Below are 20699 nucleotides of genomic sequence, written 5' to 3'. Positions count from 1 at the left end.
TCAGCTCTTAATTTTTAAGAATGCAATTTTTTTTTAATATAATGTCAGATGTCAAAAAAATAGCATTTGCAAAATACAGAATTATCAAATTGTTGAAGGTAGATGTTTGTTTATTAGTTAGTCCTGTTCTCTCTTTTATATTTGGAGCTGAAAGAGTTGTTTATTGTCTATAGAGTGGCATGAACAGCCAGACAGGGAATCCAGATCTAGAGCCTTCAGTGCCAGAGCAAAGCAAGAGAAAACAACGCAACAAGCGGACGCCAAAGAATGGGGCTGAGAAACCACCGTCACGCTGGAAAAAGAGGAAGAAGGACGACGAAGAGAGACAAGCAATGTACACCAACACAGACACGCTGATGACTCAGCTCAAGCAGGTAAACACCCACTACTATATACCCCAAAATATACAGTACATCATTATGATAATAATTGTTATGTATTGCACTTTTGTTGACCTATAATCTATAGTGAAGGGTACAGTGCACAATTATAATTGAGATGTATACACCTGATGTGTAGACTTTACCTATTATTATAGTCATCTCTAGAAGTAAATTAATTGTAGCTTATCTACAGTGCTGACATCACTTGTGGTATTTGCTGTAGAACCCATTTAAAACTTTAGTGAGGCTTATGACTGAAATCAGCCCGTAAGTTGGTTGTGGACATCATGTGCACATATTGTACTGTTTCACTCAACTCATGTTTCCTTCACTCTCATCCTTACAGCAGCTTTCTATGCTGCCACTGATGGAGCCTTTGATCAGGGTAAACTTTGCACATTTCCCCCTGTATGGCAGTGGGCAGTTGAACGGTGAGAACAGGCTCTCTGGATCTTTTGGAAATGCATCATTGGATGGAGTACCTGATTACTACTCGCAACTCATCTATAAGGTTTGGCTTTAAAGTCCTCTGCTTCTTTTGCTATACTGTAGTTATGTAAAGAAAGAAAAAAAAAGTTTTGTTTTGTTTGTTTGTGCTTGTAGCAAAACAATCTTAGCAATCCTCCAACACCTCCTGCCTCACTGCCCCCCACACCGCCACCTGTTGCCAGGCAGAAGCTGTTGAACGGCTTTGCCACCGCAGAGGAACTGGCCAAGAAGGCAGAAATTATGGGTAAGCATGAGAGTATAAATCATTTTAAATCATTTAGATAAAAAATTTAGTAAGTACAGCATTCAGAGATAAGATTTATATTTAGTTGGGCTGCCCCCTAATAGTCGATGCGAAGAGGCTTATTCGACCAAACTTTTATTAGTCGGTTAGTTGCAGAAAAAAAAAAACTCCGCAGGAAGTGGAAGTCACGCAGTCCATGAGGGACAGATCATTAACAGCGGGTTCTTATAATTACAGTAATGTCGAGCAAGAAATCCAAGCGTTTGCCTATCAACCATCAACCTCAAATATGGCTTATCATTTGAAACATGCAAGTAACTTGGCTGCCCACTCTAACATTAATCTAGATAAATGTGTGCTATAATTGGGCAATATCCAAGTGTTTGTGCGGAGTGTGAAAGGTAAAGTATTAGCGCGCTTACTGCATGACATGGAGGCGCAGACTCGATCACTTGTATTTTTTTCCTGGTAACAATGGAAACAGTTTTGGTCATACAGAGAAGAGCAATGCATGATTTTAAACTCTACTTTTATTTGTATAAACTCACATGTGCTTTTGTAAAATAAATAAAAACAAACAGGATACACTTTCTGCCGTCTCAGTCTCTGTGAACTAGAGCGTGTCACAAAAATAAACCGAAACTCAGCGTATATTGCCTCACAGACATGAGAAATATATCTATAGTAAGCTTGAAATGTCTACTTTTAAGATAAAAAAAATCGAAAACAAATATTCTCTGATTATGTAATCCATATGAAAGTTGCATTTCTTTCTAAAGGCATGTCCACTATACTGCGGAGATGGCGAGTCAACATCGTCAACTTCATCTTTGCAGCCGACACTGATTCAGAAAACACTAGTTTATTAATAAACAATTAAAATGCCTCCTTTCTATTTTTTTCAGACAAATTCATAATCATTACGGTGCTTTGCGGCCAGCTTTAAGCGCACACTTGAGTGCGGAATAGGCTATATACTCCACCCCCCATATATTTAAGTAATTAAATTAACATAAACATGCAATTAGTCTGATTAGATGACATTGGTTTGACCTTCTCTAAAGGTTTAGCACATCCTTTTACTGGAGAAAAAAAAAGTATGTAAACCCATACACACATTAGGGAACAACATTGAAAACTCAAATAATTAATGAACATACTAAATCTTGGCTAATAACTTACCTGTAAAATACTTATTATAGTTCATAATAGACAAGAAAATATTAAATGTTTCATATGGATGTCATGTCGTTTAATACTGTAGGTATTTTTCTTATAATTATATATTAGCTATACAACCAAAAAATACCCTTTGGTTAACATTATTTGTTTGTGATTACATCTCTTTAGTTTCTAAAAGTTTGGGTCAGAAGCAGCTTACTGCTCCATTCAAAGCTGAAGATGACCTGCTGGGACACACCATCACTCAGGGCCCAAAGACTGTTGATGTTCCTGCTTCGCTTCCCACTCCACCTCACAGCAACCAGGAAGAACTTAGGTAGGTTTTCAGGGCTTTTACACATTATTTTAGTCTCATGTAGCCAATCTTTTGGCCATGAACAAAAATCATAGCCCATAACATAGTTTATTCTGCCCTACTTAGACCAGGAGGAATGATGTGTTCAATGACCAGAAAACAATTTCATTATAAAGCGGGTGCATCTTAAATATCTGACACTGAGGGCCAAGCAAAATCAATATTTGTGCCAAAGATATCTAGTTTGACTACAAATGTTTTTTTTTTGTGTGTGTTTTTTGTTTTTGCAGATTTGATGCAATGAAACTTACAAAAAACTAGTTCTTCAAAAGCTTTCATTGTAACGTTATTGACTTTTCAGACTGCTCTTGACACATTTTTGTGTGCAATATGCATCAGATCCATAGGTCAGCTGTCTGACACTGAGACTTCCCATTGTTGACCATAAAGTTTTGGTTTTATGTCAATGTGTATATAATGGTTCTGTGTGTCTTTAATAGGGGTCAGGAGCATTGTGTGGACAGGGACACTCCAGACAGTTTTGTCCCATCATCTTCTCCTGAGAGTGTGGTTGGCATGGTGATCAGCCGTTATCCAGATCTGTCTAGAGTTAAAGAGGAGCCACCATCCCCTGCTGTCTCTCCAGTCATTCCTATACTGGATAGTAACGGTAATAAAAAACTAATGAGAAAGACAAAAAAAACTAGTAAGCCACCAGCTGAGAAAACATTTTAAGACATCATGGGCACACAGTTGATGCGAAAGCTGTTTTAGAGATGTGGCGGGGTGAGTGAAGATCGATGGCAAGGTGACGCTTGTATAATAGGGAGGCATCCATTCCGCCACAGAAGGTAGACATAACTAATTCTGCATCCTAATTTTGGTCGATTTATAAAGCAATATTGGATGTATGCTTCACTGAAAAGGAAATCCTACAATGAATTACACAAATCTCATTGGATAAGCAATACAACACTCATTTATATTATTATACACATTATACACATTCGATTAAATCCGCTGATGACATCATTAATGAACAAATAAGCCTGAACCTCGAGCTGAGACTCGAACACAGGTTGCCTTGTGCATAGCTATGGCATATGACACAGCGCTATCCGCACGTGATGTGCGAGCTGTATGTGTACGTGTTACAATGCAGCAGCGCATTCGTTTAGAATGGCGATTAACTTACGTGTACAATAAAATGTGCATTCACCCGATCAATTTTGAGCATCCAGATGGTATAAACAAACATATCTTGTGGAGCGGAGTATGATTTTATTTGTCATTTTAACTGTTGGAAAATAGAGCGTAAAAGTGGACTTCAAGGATTTTTTGTCCTATTGCACTCTCTATAGATCATGGTTTAATACTGGTGTGTACTATTGGTTTTTGTGCTTAGAGTTTTACCAAAGTCCTTTTCAAAACAAGTCAGTTCAGTTTGTAGCCATCTTGGAAACAAACATTTCTCCAAGTCCTTGTAATACCAGTGTTCCCATCTCAGCAATATGCTGTCTCATCATTTCAACATGCTGTTAAAAAATTCTGTTAAAATCAGTTTTGAGTCAAGTCTTCTGTGTACTTTACATGAGAAGCAATATTTGTGTAGCCTGCCATAAAAGTTTGCTGCCTAAATAGGTAGTAGTATGCAACAGGGCAGCATAAGGTTTTGGAGCACAGCTGGATACTGTCAACTAACAAAACCTTGTTTTTTTCCCTATAGGTTCTGAAGCCAGGCAGTGGGAAGTCAAGACAGAGCCACCAAGCAATTTCTTTGCTTCGCAATTTGGACAGCACTCTACTTGCTTAAGAACTGACCTGGTGTCTGTATCTGTTACTCTGAACCCATTGGCAACACATGTGAGTGCCTGCAGTTATATTATCCATTCTATATCAGTAAAGACTTGTTTAAAGCAAGAATGATTACATCTCACCTCTGACCATGTGTCCGTTTGTTTCCCAGAATATACCAGGAGTGGTGTCAGCACTGGCGAACATGCTTTGTGTGTCCATACCCAGGAACTATGAGGTGATTCGCTCACCAGGCCAAGAGCACCGCAGCTCAATAGACATGTTTAGTGAACTTAGGGTCCCTCCTCAAACTGCTCTGTTCCACCAACAGCCTGGTATGAGGCTCCTCAGACCACCAGGTGCCCCACTATCACACCAAACATTAATTGAAGGTAAGTATATGTGAAACAAGACAAGCACTCATTTCACCCACATCAACAGACTACTAGGTGCAAACAAATGCAGTTATTGATTTTGCTTGTCAATATTGCATGGCTGCATTTTGCAGAAACTTAAAGTAAATGGTTTAGTGACAGACACCCAATTGTGAGGTACTATCTGTTGAGTTTATTGGCCGTTTTCAAAATAATGTTCATATGTATTTTTAAATCAGAGCACAAAACCAACATCGTTTTTTTTTTTTTTTTTCTTCAACGTGGTTGATTTTGAAGTGCTCAATTTATTTAGTTTCAAATACATTTTCTCTTTTGTGATTTCAAATACATTTTCATATTTTAATGACAGAAGTGAATTATAAATGCAATTCATTGCAATTCATTTGCTTAATCCTTATGTTCTGTTTGGGGTCTTAGAGATTTCATGACTACATGCATCACTAACAAAACTTGCAGCATTTTTTCTTTCAGATGTACTTAAAACATCGTGTTTGTGCTTAGATAAAAATTTAAGCAGTAAAAATATTAAATGCACTTCACACACACAACACTTTTTACAATGTTTAGATCAAGTTTTTTTAAAAGCTATGTAAGAATAACAAAGGTCTTTTAAACGTCTTAACAGACAGTAATGGTTAACAACTAGACATCTTTGTTTACCTCATTGCAAGTTGAATTTATTTCAACCTATTCGTAAAACAGTACATGCAACTCACTTAAAAGGACAACGAAAATTGTCAAAACATACAAGCTTGGTCATGTAATTTGTCAGAAGCTTTCTGGCAACTGCATGATTTGTAGGTTTGATTGATATCTTTCTTATATTACAGGTTCAGTTGTGGTCAGACCAGACTATCAGATGGGTGGAAGCAGTCCAGGGCCTAAACCACAGTGGTGTTCCCATTGCAGGGTGGTGATTCTTGGAAATGGAGTTCGAAAGTCCACCAAAGACCTGCCAATAAATAAACAGGTATTCAACACACGTGATTGAAACTCCCAAATTGCCCTTGCCAGATGACTGTCATTTATAGGATATGTATTTTAATGTCTCCTAGATGCCTTGAGTCATTAGACCTCATATCACCCCCTAAGGGCTGTGAAATTATTTGTTCAACCAGTTGGTGTGGGTCTAGACTACATCCTCTGACACAGCACTGAAGAAGGCTGAAGCTGAGGGTCATAAAGCACTTGAAAATGTGCAACCCCCTCAAAGCCCCTTTAAGGAGGCACAGAATAGAGCTTCAATTATGCTAATCCGGCCCCTGATGGGAAGTGAAAATCTGCCCCGCTGCAGTCACTGAGTTAACTGACATTACTCAAGGGAACATGTGTACTGAGGCACGCTTTGTTTAAGGGTGTAAGATGCCCAAGTTCAAACAGTTAAGCCCATTTCAGGTCATTTAAATCATGGGGCACCTTTGATGTCTCCCACCCTTACCCCCTCTCTTTTCTTTTTATTGTATGCAAATCTAATTTCCTATGTCATCAGCATAGGTTTGCAACATATGCAAGCTTTGATCTCTTGCCAGTGAGGCACTTCGATCTAATGATAATTTGCAGCAGTAGATGGAAAATGGCACGCCCTGTTTCCTGCCTAGGGTGAGCCTGATCTTACAGATGTTCTTTCTACAGGGCCATGGAGGATCTGAGGGCAGCCTTGTCTTCTGCAGCCATAACTGCTTTGTTCTCTATTCAGCCTCCATGCAGAACAAATTGGTAGATGGCAAAGTAAGTATAAACCACAACAAATTTTGAGTCACTAGCTGACAGTGTGGGATCTGCTGCTATATGTAGAAAGCCAAATTATGTTACCTACTGATAGAGTGTAATAATGACTATTTTAGTGACGGCTATAAATAAACTATAAAAAAAACTCTTGAATCAGGATTTACTATGAAGTGCGTTAAACGGCCTCATCACTATTTTAAATATAACTAAAAACTGCTGATGCTATTTTCTCTGAAGAAAGCAGTTGCCTTATTGCCCAAAGAATACAAACTCAAAATTCCTTTACTTCAGTGTTTAAGAGTGTTTTTGATTTATCCTGCTCTCACAGCCAAACTTGCTTCCACCATCTGACTCTGAGGATAAGCATAATCCCACTAAGGTGTTTCATCAATACAGTAACAATATATCCGATCTTGACGTGCGCTGTTTGGCTCAGCTGCAGCCCAAGCAGTCTCCACCCCCAACTCCGATAATATCCTTCCCCTCCATCGCTTCTGAGACACTCCGAGGAGATAGCAAGTCTGATACTCTAAAGGTCACAGTGAAGCTCAAGCCTCGGCCACGAGCGGTACACAACGGTGTGGATGACCCTCGATGTTCATTTGGGAAGCGCTGGAAAGCTTTACGTTGGAGAAAGTGGAGTGTTACAATTGTGGTGCCTAAGGGTAACTACCACCTGCCTGGGGAGGAAGAGGTTGATGAACTACTGAAGAAACTGGGGACGTCTCTTAGGCCTGAGCCCATGCCCAAAGACTTGCGCCGCTGCTGCTTTTGCCACGAAGAAGGTGACGGGCTCACTGACGGGCCGGCCCGTCTACTAAACCTTGATCTGGATTTATGGGTGCACCTCAACTGTGCCCTGTGGTCTACTGAAGTCTATGAGACCCAGGCTGGAGCTCTCATTAACGTAGAACTGGCTCTGAGGAGGGGCCTATCGGTGCGCTGTACATACTGTCAGCAAATCGGTGCAACGAGTGGCTGCCACCGTTTGCGTTGCACTAATGCATACCATTTTACTTGTGCCCTTAAAGCACAGTGCACATTCTTCAAAGATAAGACTATGCTGTGCCACCTGCACAGACCCAGAGGAACCGGCTCAATAGGAGGTGGGCTGGCAGGAACCGAGCATGAACTTCGCTGCTTTGCCGTGTTCCGTAGGGTCTACGTGCAGAGGGATGAGGCACGGCAGATCGCCAGCATCATCCAGAGGGGTGAGCGAGAACACACCTTCCGTGTGGGCAGCTTGGTGTTTCACTCAGTTGGTCAGCTGCTTCCTCACCAGATGCAGGCTTTCCACTCGATGTCTGCCATTTTCCCTGTGGGCTACAAGGCCAGCCGGATCTACTGGAGCATGCGTCATGGCAACCGCCGTTGCCACTACGTGTGTTCCATCGATGAGAAAGACTGTGACCCTGAGTTTATCATCCGTGTGGTGGAGCAGGGTTATGATGACTTGGTTCTTACTGGATCCTCACCAAAAGGTAAGCAATAGTTTTGATAGCGCTGTCATCCAGGGGAGTAATTATATAATGATGTCCTCGTGTTGTGGTGCAGGTGTGTGGGATAAGGTTCTGGAGCCTGTGGCGGAGAGAAGGAACGAGGCAGGATCTCTGAAGCTCTTCCCTGTTTACCTGAAGGGAGAGGACCTATTTGGACTGACTGTTTCTGCTGTTACCAGGATTGTGGAATCTGTAAGTGAAAGCCAAATCTTGCTTTTAAGAGCTTATCAAGTAAAGAATGCTCTGATGTTGCATTTGACAGATAGGAATGTTTAGGATGTGTTTGTGGGTATGGAAAGAGGCTGATCAGTTTAAAACAGAACAGAAACACTGAAAATTCGATTTCTGAAAGCACATGGACATTCATCTCTGAAATTGGTGAATGGACGTCTACTATTTAACTTTCATTGGCTAGGCAGACTCTAAATCTTTGCAATTGCCAAAGCAGAAAGAAATACCATTGTGCAAATCATTTCTTTGTTGACATGTCTTATTTGATGTGATAAAATGTCATACGCTTTTTTTTTACCCGAGACAATTATACTATCTCTTATTTTGTGTAAATGTTCCTGGTGTTGTAACATTAATCTTTTGGGATTGTTTAGCTTCCTGGAGTGGAGGCATGTGAGCAATACACGTTCCGTTATGGCCGTAACCCTCTGATGCAGTTGCCTTTGGCCATCAACCCCTCTGGATGTGCCCGCTCTGAACCTAAAGCTTGCACACATGTCAAGAGGTTTGTGTTAAGGTATTCTGTATAAATTAACCTTTTTTCGTCCATGTTTGTTTTGGATTTCCTGCTTTCCCTGTGGTCTGTGAGTTGAACATCCATTCATGTACCGGTTCAGCCTGTGAGCTCAGTTTACTGTTAGTCAATGTTGCTGATTTATCAATCATTGTGCATCCATTTTAATATGATAAGAGAAAGACTAAGTGCAGTGAAGTCAAGAACAGCTCAGACTGATTCAGTGATTCAAACCAATCCGATAACTCTGGTTATGAGTCAGCGTTTTTAATTTTATATATCGGTCAAAAAGACTTGAAAACCATTTAGTCATTTGTTTGTGAATCATGCATTGTTCATGCTGTGTGTTTGGGTACACAATGTTGTCTATTTTTTGTCTTTGTATAATTTCTCTTAATTTCTTTTGCTGTACCACTGCAGATTCATTATAGTTTCTTAATATGACCCAATATGAGCCCGTCCTGCTCGTTTGTTTTTTAAATAAAGCACATATGCTTGTGTTTGTCATGCAGGCCTCACACCCTGACCAGCAGTAGCTGCTCTAAGGCCCTGCCGAGCTCTGGGAACCCGGCTGAGATGGGTGTCGCACCATACAGCAAGCAATTTGTCCATTCCAAGTCCTTTCAGTACCGTCGTATGAAGGCTGAGTGGAAGTCTAACGTCTACCTAGCTCGTTCACGTATACAGGTAGAAATATTATAATTATGGCTCAATGTTTGGTATAGCATGCCAACATCTACTCGTAATATTTCTGCAGTATACATTGTATATATGCTGTTCACAGCATACAAATGTTCTGTAAGCATAGTCCAGGGGTCTGTAGCCTGTGGCACACGGTCACGCAAATTGTTTTTTGGATCTGCACGCTAGTGTAGTCTCACACTTTAATATTATTTATATGTGACTATAAGGAATGAATACCTCAAAATATAGATCTGTATGCAAGTTCGAGGGAATTTTTCAATTAAATACAAACACCTGTTTAGCTATTATCACGTGCAAGTGATTATCCCTCCGCTTGCCAATGTTGACACCCGTGCCATAGGTTGCCGACCCCTGGCATAGACTACCCAGATAACCTAGCATTTGACAAAATGTGCCATATGCTGTTTCCCATAATGCAATGCACTTGAATATGCCTTCTATCTTCCTGTGGGGGGGGGGGGTATTTTTGGCATTTTTACTTTTAGACTGCAAGGCTTAATTTAGTGTTAAAATGCCAGTTACGCTAAATTAAATAAAAAATGCAAACCATTTTTATTTCCAGTATAACTGGACTGCCACTCATATGCTACCTAAAGAGGTCACGGTACAATGGCATAGCATGCTGCTATTTAAAATGATTTTGGAAAATATTAAGTAAAACAGTAGGCATTACATGATAAAGATTTTTAAAAATTTTCCGATTACGCTAAGCAGTATAAAGTTAGTACCATGCAGTATATGGAAAGAAGTAATCTAGTATTCCAATCCGAACATAAACTTTATCTTAATTGTTTAAAAATGACTCCAGCCTGTAATAATTTATGTTTTTGCATTATTTTAATCCAGGGTTTAGGGCTGTATGCTGCTAGGGACATTGAAAAATACACCATGGTTATGGAATACATTGGTACCATCATTCGCAACGAGGTGGCAAACAGGAAAGAGAAGATGTACGAGGCACAGGTATGCATTATTATAAAATTGAATTTGAAATAATCAGAAGTCATGCTGAACAAGCACTTGTTCTGTCTATGTGCTTGTCAATTTTATTTATTTATTTTTCTTAATTTTTTTGCAGAATCGTGGAGTCTACATGTTTCGCATTGATAGTGAGCATGTAATTGATGCGACTATTACAGGAGGACCTGCAAGGTGGAAAATTAACTTGAATTTCTAAAAATGCCAACACTGTTAGCTTAGATATTAAGGCCAGAAACATAGTCTACACAAGTACGCAAACACAGTTACAAATGCTTAGCCATGCCTTTGCGTGTGTGTGTGTGTGTGAGCATTCATGCAGCTTTTAATACCAACCAACTTTAACTTGCTCAGTACAGTAGTTGACCTGAAAGAGAAAAACCATTGTAGAAGATTGTGTTGCGAAAACACTGAGAATGCAGTGCATACTTGGTTTATGCTATGAACTGCTTTCTAACACACATCAGAAAGCAACATCGCACAAAATCAAGCTTGCATAGCTTGCGTAGCATGTTTCGGCCCTTATCTGCTTAATCCGGTTTAAATTTAATCTAACAATCCTTTAATCCACTAGGTATATCAACCACTCCTGTGCACCCAACTGCATTGCTGAGGTTGTAACCTTTGAGAGAGATCACAAAATCATCATCACTTCCAACCGCAGAATCCAGAGAGGCGAAGAGGTAAACCTAGTTTATCCCACCAGTCTGAAAGCCATTCGTTCCCCACCTACTATCAATAAAATGCGGCCTTTGAATCAATTAGATTGATGTCTAACATTCTGGTCACATGTTTTTTTTTTTCTTTTCCAGTTGTGTTACGACTACAAGTTTGATCTGGAAGACGATCAGCATAAAATCCCTTGTCACTGTGGTGCAGTTAACTGCAGGAAATGGATGAATTGAAAGATGTCAGCAAAACATATGCATTCCTTTTTATTTGTTTAGGCCCAGAAAACAATTTTTTACTTCAATTCTGATAAACGAAAATGTTAGGGCACGATTTAGACCGCAGAACTGTAAGAAAGTTCAAACATCTGTTTTGGTTCAGTGGCGGATGAGATGATGTAGTTTATGATTGAGCACCTTCACCTTAAATATAAACAGGCTGCACACTGGTAACTCTGAATTGCAAAGACAATGTAAATGTATTTTTTTTCCTGCATGAGAGATGAGACAATGGCGAGCGAGGCGAGTGGTAATCAGGATTTTCAGGTGGGCTTAGGCTTGAAAGTGCTGGCCACAGCCTTATTTAGATATAAAGAGGCAGGTCCTCTGGGTAAAGAAATATATATACACAAATATATACACACATAGTTACAGAAATGTAGACACCACTGAACAAGGAATGTACTGAGAAGACTTCCTTAGGGATAAAGCTAAGGGACTTATTAACTTGCACTAAAAACAGAAAGATACCGTTTAAATACTTGATTCCATGAGTCAGTTTATTTTTTTCCTTTGTTTTGATTTCTGAAAAATAAGAGACAGCTTTTGTATTTATTATTGATTGAAGCTATTTTTTAAAGATGTGGAAACGCAGAGAGTCGAGCTGCTGGGAAAGCCTGCCGATTGGACAGAACGTTACTTTGTACGATGTGTAAATATCCATCTATAAATGACAATTTTTAAATACTCGACCAAATGTTACCTTAACTTTATCATAGCTGTCTGGGTGACCTTTTGTTTGTTTTCAAAAAAAAAAAAAAAAAAAAAAAAAAATTCAAAGTATTTAAGAAGGATGTCAAGATATCATTTTGAGAGTATATGTATTGTATAAAATTGTACAGAATCTGTAAAAATGAAAGAATCAGAGTATTTTTGTTGTATTTAGAATGTAGAATCAATATTGTCTAAAATGATCTGACCACTTGAAGAACTGTTTTCTTACTTTTGCTTTTTTTCTGTTGCCATTTTTATATATTTCCGCAGTCAAAACGAGCACCAATCATGCTGAGGTGATTGTGACATCTTAACTCTGCTCATCAGATTAGTGTGTGCTGTGAATTTCCATTTGATAGTTCCCCATATCGAGCACGAGCTGTTCTTAACGCTCCACAGCATAGAGTCACGTTTAGAACTTTAGAGATGAAGTTCAATGCCTTTCACATTCAGAAAACTCAATGCGTAGACATTTAATGAAATGTAAAGTATGCTTCTTTCTTGTTTACATTTAAAGAATAAAATGAGATTTATTTTGGGGTTTGATTTGTGGAAAAGTAAAAATCATGGTATGATGTCACAAACTCACTGAAATTAATGAAATCATTTAAACCTGGTAGTGGCACTTTGCTGACCTGTTTGAAATGAAGTTTTTCATGTGCACAGCTAATGTGGACTGCTGCAATTGTTGGTTTTCTTAAACAGTCCTGAGCTTGTAATATACATGGCATGATGTATTTTTTCAATTTTCAGATAAATCAATTGTACATAATTTCTCAATGACTGGCTGTAATAAAATTTGTTTCTTGGATATTTTTTCCCCTTGTACAATATTCGGACATTTAACAGTATTTGTCTTTTTCTTTGTCATGTATAGTAGTATCCAATGTTAAAACGGAGCTTTTTTTTTTTTTTTTTTTTTTTTGGAATATACAGCGTGTGGGTTTTGGAGTTTGTGGAATCAGATTTAGAAACATTTACAAAAATAAAATAAAATATTTTACATCATATTCCTTTTTCTGTGTGCATTGTTCATTGAGGTTTAATCAAATAGGTATCTAAGTTCACGACTATATTCAAATGCACTTTAAGATGGATGTAAGTCCTGGAGTCTTCATAGCAAGAAAAGAAAAAAGAAGAAAGTTGAGCATGCATCAGTCCTGGTGCACAGTGCTGTCACATAACATTAGGACAAACTATTATGTTGCTATTAGGTGTTCTCTTATCTCTCATTCATAAGGTGCACCCTTAGTAATATTGAAGGGCTTCCCGTATACATTGTTGGCTGTGCACGTTAGGGGTGTCTCTGTTCTGAAGTCATTGTAAGCTTTTGAGGTTTTTGTAAAGTTTTGGATAGTAATGGCGACTAATATGGCTTACCATACTACTGACAGATTTTGGTAACACTTGAGTCATTACTGGGTTACCATGATCTTCACTTTAGAATACTGATCCAAATCATTAGTATAGTTCCTTTAGAAGGATGTAGTAGCACGTAAGTCATTACCAGTCCCTCCAGAAAAACGCGATTATGCGATCGCATGATTCAATGCATAATCAGCCAAAGTCCGCATATTTATGCGGGGGACGCATTTATATTGTCTGAAGGCGGTAAGAGTGCGCGCGCGCGGCCGGGGCGCTCTCTCTCTCTCTCTCTCTCTCTCTCTCTCTCTCTGCTTGTTCTTTTATGCACCCTGTGTCCACTGATCTAAATAATTAGTTGTTACGACGACTTATTTGTTCCCTCGTTTTAATAAATCGTGACACGTTGAACTAATTCCCTTCCTCATTTTGATTTAACGAATTACATGGCCACAATATAGTAAAACGAGCGAACAAATTAGTATAACCTGCTGAGGTATTATTAATTCGTGGCCACGAAACAATAGGCTATTCACCTGAATATTCACCAATTCACAAAAATATAGGTCTTTTTTAATATATTTGTTGGGGGAATCACTTTTTTTTTTCTTTTTCATCAAACCGCAGTTTTTGCAAGTTCCCGCAATTTCATCGCATAAATTGCATAAACATCCCGCATATTCCGTCGCATTTTTTAAGAAAACGTGCCGCATAATCAAGGATTTTTGCCCGCAACAATCACAAAAAAACTCCGCGTTTTTCCTGGAGGGACTGCATTACTAATGGGTTGCCATGATCTTCACTTCAGAATTAATTAGGCTACATGTGCATTACTGTCATTCATTTTGAACATGTATAGCTCTTAGTAGTCCTCTGGGAACTGATTAGCTGAACTACCGCATTCAACTGAGTGCTATTACTTACTAATTCATTATTCTTGTTAGTTGTTAGTAGTTTTTACACGGCTCTGTTGAATACTTGATTCTGATTATTGGTCAATCAACCATCCAGTGGTTCCTAAGAATAGTTTTGGCTTTTTAGATGTGATGCGTCCAAGTACTGTACTAATATTTTGTTTCTGTTATTTATGCAAGGAGTGTTATTGGACTCTCTCTCTCTCTCTCTCTCTCTCTCTCTCTCTCTCTCTCTCTCTCTCTCTCTCTCTCTCTCTCTCTCTCTCTCTCTCTCTCTCTTCCTGTGTTTGCTTGCCTGATGATAGGTTAATGGCTACCACCTGTGTTCTTTGGCATGTTCATGTGCTGAGGATTCTAAGATAAAGCTGCAGAGAGAGAGCACAAAATGTGTAAGAACCAAGACCACCTGTAAAGCATTTCAAAACACACTGGTAATGCTGATGAGAGAGAATCCATACACCCTCATTACAGATGGCTCAAGTGACACAGGTAGGATAGAAATGCATTTACATCACGGTGTCCACTGAATTATAAGCTATATTTTAGTATGTGAAAATATTATATTAATATTAAGTATGTGAGCTGCCTTTGTTTGATTTCCCCTAAGAAAACGGGCAAATACTTTTGTCAATGCAGTAAGAGAAAATATGAACCCCTTTACTGTGTGTGTGTTTGATGTGAACAAGGTGGCCCATCGGTTCCTTGATATGTGCACCACAAGTGGAATCAGATACGTACATCATCAGAAGTGGTTATGAGAATGACATAAATCAACACTATAACATTTTGTCATCATGCAAAATGAAAGGTTCCTTACAACAGACTCAAGGATAATATGTTTTCGAAGCCTTTGTTCATTTTGTCATTTTCTTAAAGGGATAGTTCACCCAAAAATGAAAATTAACCCATGATTTACTCACCCTCGAGTCATCCAAGGTATGACATAGCTATGCATGACTACTCTAGATAATTGCAGCGAAGAGCGAACACATCTCAATTTTCAGTCAAGCAATGAATTAATGCATTATTTACTGAAATTAATTATATTTTATTTACTGACAACAAGAAACATGAATAAATGAGTAAAAGATTAAACAAATTAACCATCACAATATATATATATATATATATATATATATATATATATATATATATATATATATATATATATATATATATATATATATATATACACACATACACACACACACACACACACAAGTCAACAACACATGAAACAAAGCTTTATTCATACTTATTGTTCTAACAATCACAATTTTACAAGTGGTGAACCCCACATCTAACTGCCATCTCAACACAGCGGTTCTCAATCTTCAGCTTTATTCAGATGAATCAGAACCTTCACCTGTCTCTGCCGTCCATCATGTCCCTCATTGCTGCTGTCATACTGGAATCTGATCATGGATGGGAAAGGGACATCGAGGCTATCCCCATCTCCCTCATCACCTCATACAGAGAGCCTGTACAGAACCTGTGAGACTCGTCTCAACAGCAAACACTCATGTGAGAGAAGCATAGTAGGGCGAGCCTTTAACATGCTGAAAACAAGCTGGTGCTGTATTTTCTTCATGGCCAGAGGTGAGCCATGCCTTTGTGCCTGAGGTTGTTGCTTGCTGCGCTGTGCTTCACAATCTGAGGCAATAAGGGCCGGTGGAGTGATGGAGGGTCTCATCCATGGCACCATTTCCAGGATTCAGCTCTGGGTTCCTCATCCTCAGTGATGATGATAAAGGCCTACCAGTCTGCAGACATTTCAGAATCCTACAACAATGCACAAAACAAAATAAAAAACAGACATGTTAACAGCATGCAATGTCATTTGATTTCTGTATTACAAGTAACAAAATTATCTTACTTTTTATTTATTTTTTATTTTTATTTATTTATTTATTTATTTTCGGCCGTTACCTCTGTGATTTATGAGCTCAATAAACACACGTGTTCATCTGTCCCTGTAACATCAGACAAGATTCACGTTACCTCTGTGTATGAGCTCATGTATAACCGTGTATAATCACATATGTAGCTTGAAACGGATTTCATGTGATTTTTTTTGCTGTTCACGTTAGCTAATTCTGATCAGATTTCAATCGGATATGAAAAAAAATCGGATTTGGTTGACAATCTGAATGTAGCCTATGTCGGAATAAGAAATAGAAGGAAGAATTGTCAGGTTGTCAGTCCACGACTAAGCTAGCTCATTCGGATCTTTACCACATATTAACTTTAGTTGTCAAAATTTCACGCTCTTTCCTGCTTACTAAGCCTTTCTCTATATGATTTAGCAGCTTCCACGTATTTTCCCCGTGGTTTAGACATCATAAATTAGTGTAACAATGTGTTCAGTAGTACATAAACAGTGCAATCCATGCTGTTGTTTACATCCGAGTATCTCCAATATGGCCGTGCATCCGGGTAATTGACCAGACCGTGGCGTAGGTGCAAACCTTCTATAGCGTCTGGCTGCAGACTTGGGCCCGATCACACCTTACGCGTTTTTTGCAGTGATAGGCGCCTTTTTTCAATTGTTTTCCTATGGCAGTGAGCGTTCTGCGCGCTGTTTACGCTCACACTCACATTTTTGTCATAATGGTTCCTAGCTCTGGTGCAGCACTCTGGGTGGGAGTGACCAGTTATGTGCCCATGGCACAGTCTGTTTGCATCCAGGAAACCTGTATCCGTCTTCACAATTAGGGAAAAGCTGCCATTTCAGGTCAGGGAAGTAGGGAGGTTGTGGTGCTGAACAATTAGCAATGGACAAAGAGCGCACTGCGCATTGCATACCTTGGCAAGTTGGAAACTTCGGTAAAGCTGGCAGTTTACCCCAAGTAAACACTTGCAGTTAGGACTAGGGTGTGTCCTGTAAGGTTGTGGTGGGTGGGACACAGGCCACACCCTGGGTTGCCAAAAATGGCGAACAACTATTCTTCAAAGAAAAGGTACATCAAATCAGAATTATAGTTATATTTGTAATGCAACGCAGTCAAACACAATGGACCAAGAGCACACTCTGCGCATTGCATATGGCTAGTTGGATATATGCGAAGCTGGCAGTTCACCCCAAGTAAATACTTGGAGTTAGGACTAGGGTGTGTCCTGTAAGGTTGTGGTGGGTGGGACACAGGCCACACCCTAGATTGCCAAAAAACTACAAACAATTATTTAAAAAAAAAAAGGTAAATAAAATCTGAAATATAGTTATGTTTGTAATGAAACAAAGTCGAACACATTTTCAAATGACAAAGCACAACTAATATTCAGATATAATTATTTTAAAATACAAAATTAAACAACAGTTAAAATAGCAACATAATGCAAAAATGCGCATTATAAGATGTAGACTACATACAATGACAAACACAAAACATTATTAAGGCTTTGCAAAATATAAAAGAATAAAATCTTTTACTGCTGGATAAAATCAATTATGTATTATGTATTTATAGTCTTTGATAAGATTTGACACTGTCAGAGAACAATAATAAAGCAATCATTAATTAGACTTTGAACCAAGTGTTTGAGATTTTTTTTTAAATGCTAAGTTACTGTATCCAGCGAATTAACAATCACTCATCTTTTCTGCAGACTAGCTGTAAGTTTCAGCAGGGTACTGAGAACTGCTTGTCTTGAGACAGTAGTGTTTTGTGAATGTTCATCCATAGATCCCAAAGCATCTGTAAGCATGCTTATAAATTCAATTTAACAATCATAAATGTGCCGAGGAGACTCGGTTCCCCTATGTGGGACAGACTGCAACATCTTGTTAAATCCAAACTCAACTTCTTTGACAGTATCGTATTTCTTTGCAAACCATGCCTCCCGTGTTTCAGTCGACCCACCCGCTAAACATGGGTTCAAATGAATATATTTTCAAACTGTGTAAACACATTATTGTGTGTGTTTGTGTGGGAGAGGCTAATGCAAAATGTATCATCAATATGCACCTTATTGCTATCCACTTAAGCATGCATCAACTTTCAGTGTCATGAAGTTAACAAGGGCTAGAAACAAACCATGTTGACATGATGGCATCATTTGTATCTGATCTGTTACAAACGTAATAACCTAGAATACTGTCTAACACTCGATGGCTGCTCTGTTAAGTCTTCGTCGTCGGTTAGGAACCTGGGTGTGCTCTTTGATACCAATCTTTCATTTGAAAGTCACGTGTCTAGTATCTGTAAAACTGCATTTTTCCATCTTAAAAATATATCTAAATTGCGCCATATGCTCTCAGTGACAAATGCGGAACAGTTAGTTCATACGTTTATGACATCAAGGCTAGATTATTGTAATGCTCTACTGGGTGGTTGCCCTGCATGCTTAATAAACAAACTACAGCTGGTTCAAAACGCAGCAGCTCGAGTTCTTACCAGAACCAGGAAGTATGACCATATTAGCCCGGTTCTGTCAACACTGCACTGGCTCCCTATTAAACATCGCATCAATTTTAAAATATTGCTGATCACTTACAAAGCACTAAATGGTTTAGCTCCGCAGTACTTGAGCGAGCTCTTAACGCATTATAGTCCTTCACGTCTATTGCGATCTCAAAATTCTGGCCAGTTGATAATACCTAGAATATCAAAATCGACTGCTGGCTGTAGATCCTTCTCCTATTTAGCACCAAAACTTTGGAACAGTCTTCCTAACATTGTCCAGGAAGCAGACACACTCTGTCAGTTTAAATCTAGACTAAAAACGCATCTCTTTTACCTGGCATTCATATTATATAGAACATTATACATTTCTATTATTCAAATCAGTTAAATGATTATTAGGCTGCATAGATTAGGTCAGTCGGAACCAGGGACACTTCATATAACACCTGATGTACTCGTTACATCATAAAAATAATGGCATCTACGCTAATGTTAGTCTTTCTGTTTATTCCAAGGTTTACTGAAGTCAGCCGGATCCGGGCCGTATCCAGATCAAATGGTGGACCTGCGCCTGGACCTGAAGTGCCAGCCTCATCAGCCCTGTGAAGGCCTCATTGACACGACAGCCATCGGCACTGATTGAAACCACAAGACAACATACAGATGACTTTTATGTAAATTACCCCCGCACTAGTAAGCTTTAGAGAGCAGTCTACAAAATAATTACTTTTCCCTTACCTGCCCTCCATACAAAGAGAACGTACTCGGTTACCTAACGTAACCTCGGTTCTCTCTAGAAGAGGGAACGAGTATTGCATAAGTTGCTTACGCTACGGCTAAAGTCATCTTTTCTCGAGATATGAAGCCAAAAAATTATCCTTAATTTTGTATTTATTGTCAACGCAGTGCAGCAGCTAGCAGATCTAGAGCAAGCTATCTAGCGCGCTCATTGGCTGCCCTGTGGCAACTGCAGCAGCCTACCACTGAGCCCTGCGTGACGTCACGCTTCACGCCCTCACGCGTCACAGCCCGCCACAATGGGGGTGGCTTAGCGTATAAAAGGATGGGCTCGGGGGCTGCTTACCTGGTTTTCATCTCTTCAGCGAGGCTCTTCGCATCGCTGGATCCTGAAAGAAGCCGCTGCCGTCGAAGCAAGCGACTAGCAAGCAGAGGACAGCGTCTGAAGAAGCCGGTCGTCTTCGCCGCTTTCAGCCATCCGTGCCTGCTGTGCTATCCGGCGACAGTATCCTTTCGCTTCTGCTGTGTGTGTTCGCCGCTGCGACACACACTCTCTGTCTAAAAGAGCGCGAGGAGTTTGCTTCAAAATGCCTCGCAGTTCCTGTGGCTCTTGCAGAGCCCCGCTCAGCGACGGAGACCACCATGTGATCTGCGCTCTCTGCCTGGGCCGAGACCACGCAGCCCTCGCTCTGTCTTCGGGAGGCTGCGTCCATTGCGAAGAACTGACAATGTCGACCCTGCAGGCTCGACCTGGCTTGTTCGACGCCGAAGCTGTCACTCCACCTGTCTCTGCTGGGCCGCGCAAGAAGAAGCGCCGCTCCCAGAGGCCACCGGAGTCCGATGCGGCCTTTAAGTGCTCGCCGGAACCCTTCCCTCGAGCCTCGCTATCTCCTTCTCCGCCCCCCCTTCCAGACGCGCAGCTGCCGGCCGCCGCCCTCACTGCCGCCGCCTCAGGGGATGAAGCGGACGGAGACGCCATCGGTGACAGCTGTTCCCTCCTGGCTTCGGATAGTGAAGAGTGGTATGGATCTCACCGTTCAGCCTCCTCTTCGATCAAGGAGTCTGGCCGGACCACCGAGAGAGGGTACAACTCGATCCCCACAGTGGAAGAGGCGGTAGCAGGTAAGCGGGATTGTCGACCGTTTTTCAGAGGTGCAGAAAGCTACGCAGGCCATGAACCTCTT

The 20699-nt window shown here is 40.0% G+C and overlaps 1 protein-coding gene across 1 annotated transcript in view; it reads left to right on the top strand.

The window, feature by feature from the left end:
• Positions 1–12791, top strand: part of kmt2ca (lysine (K)-specific methyltransferase 2Ca) — a 146766-nt gene extending 133975 nt beyond the window's left edge. Inside the window, exons 45-61 of the mRNA XM_079863809.1 lie at positions 174–374; positions 730–894; positions 987–1116; positions 2467–2614; positions 3094–3263; positions 4320–4456; positions 4560–4779; positions 5613–5752; positions 6415–6510; positions 6839–7991; positions 8065–8201; positions 8615–8745; positions 9267–9441; positions 10306–10422; positions 10538–10611; positions 11012–11120; positions 11250–12791. Of these exons, the coding sequence (XP_079719935.1) occupies positions 174–374; positions 730–894; positions 987–1116; positions 2467–2614; positions 3094–3263; positions 4320–4456; positions 4560–4779; positions 5613–5752; positions 6415–6510; positions 6839–7991; positions 8065–8201; positions 8615–8745; positions 9267–9441; positions 10306–10422; positions 10538–10611; positions 11012–11120; positions 11250–11342 (3396 nt within the window). The 3' untranslated portion in view covers positions 11343–12791. The remainder of the gene's footprint in view (positions 1–173; positions 375–729; positions 895–986; positions 1117–2466; positions 2615–3093; positions 3264–4319; positions 4457–4559; positions 4780–5612; positions 5753–6414; positions 6511–6838; positions 7992–8064; positions 8202–8614; positions 8746–9266; positions 9442–10305; positions 10423–10537; positions 10612–11011; positions 11121–11249) is intronic.
• The last annotated feature ends 7908 nt before the right edge of the window (positions 12792–20699 follow it).

The sequence above is a fragment of the Squalius cephalus genome (genome assembly GCF_949319135.1).
Source record: "Squalius cephalus genome assembly, chromosome: 25".
Classification (NCBI taxonomy): domain Eukaryota; kingdom Metazoa; phylum Chordata; class Actinopteri; order Cypriniformes; family Leuciscidae; genus Squalius; species Squalius cephalus.
The sequence above is the reverse complement of the archived record's forward strand: the minus strand, read 5'-3'. Positions and strand labels throughout refer to the sequence as shown.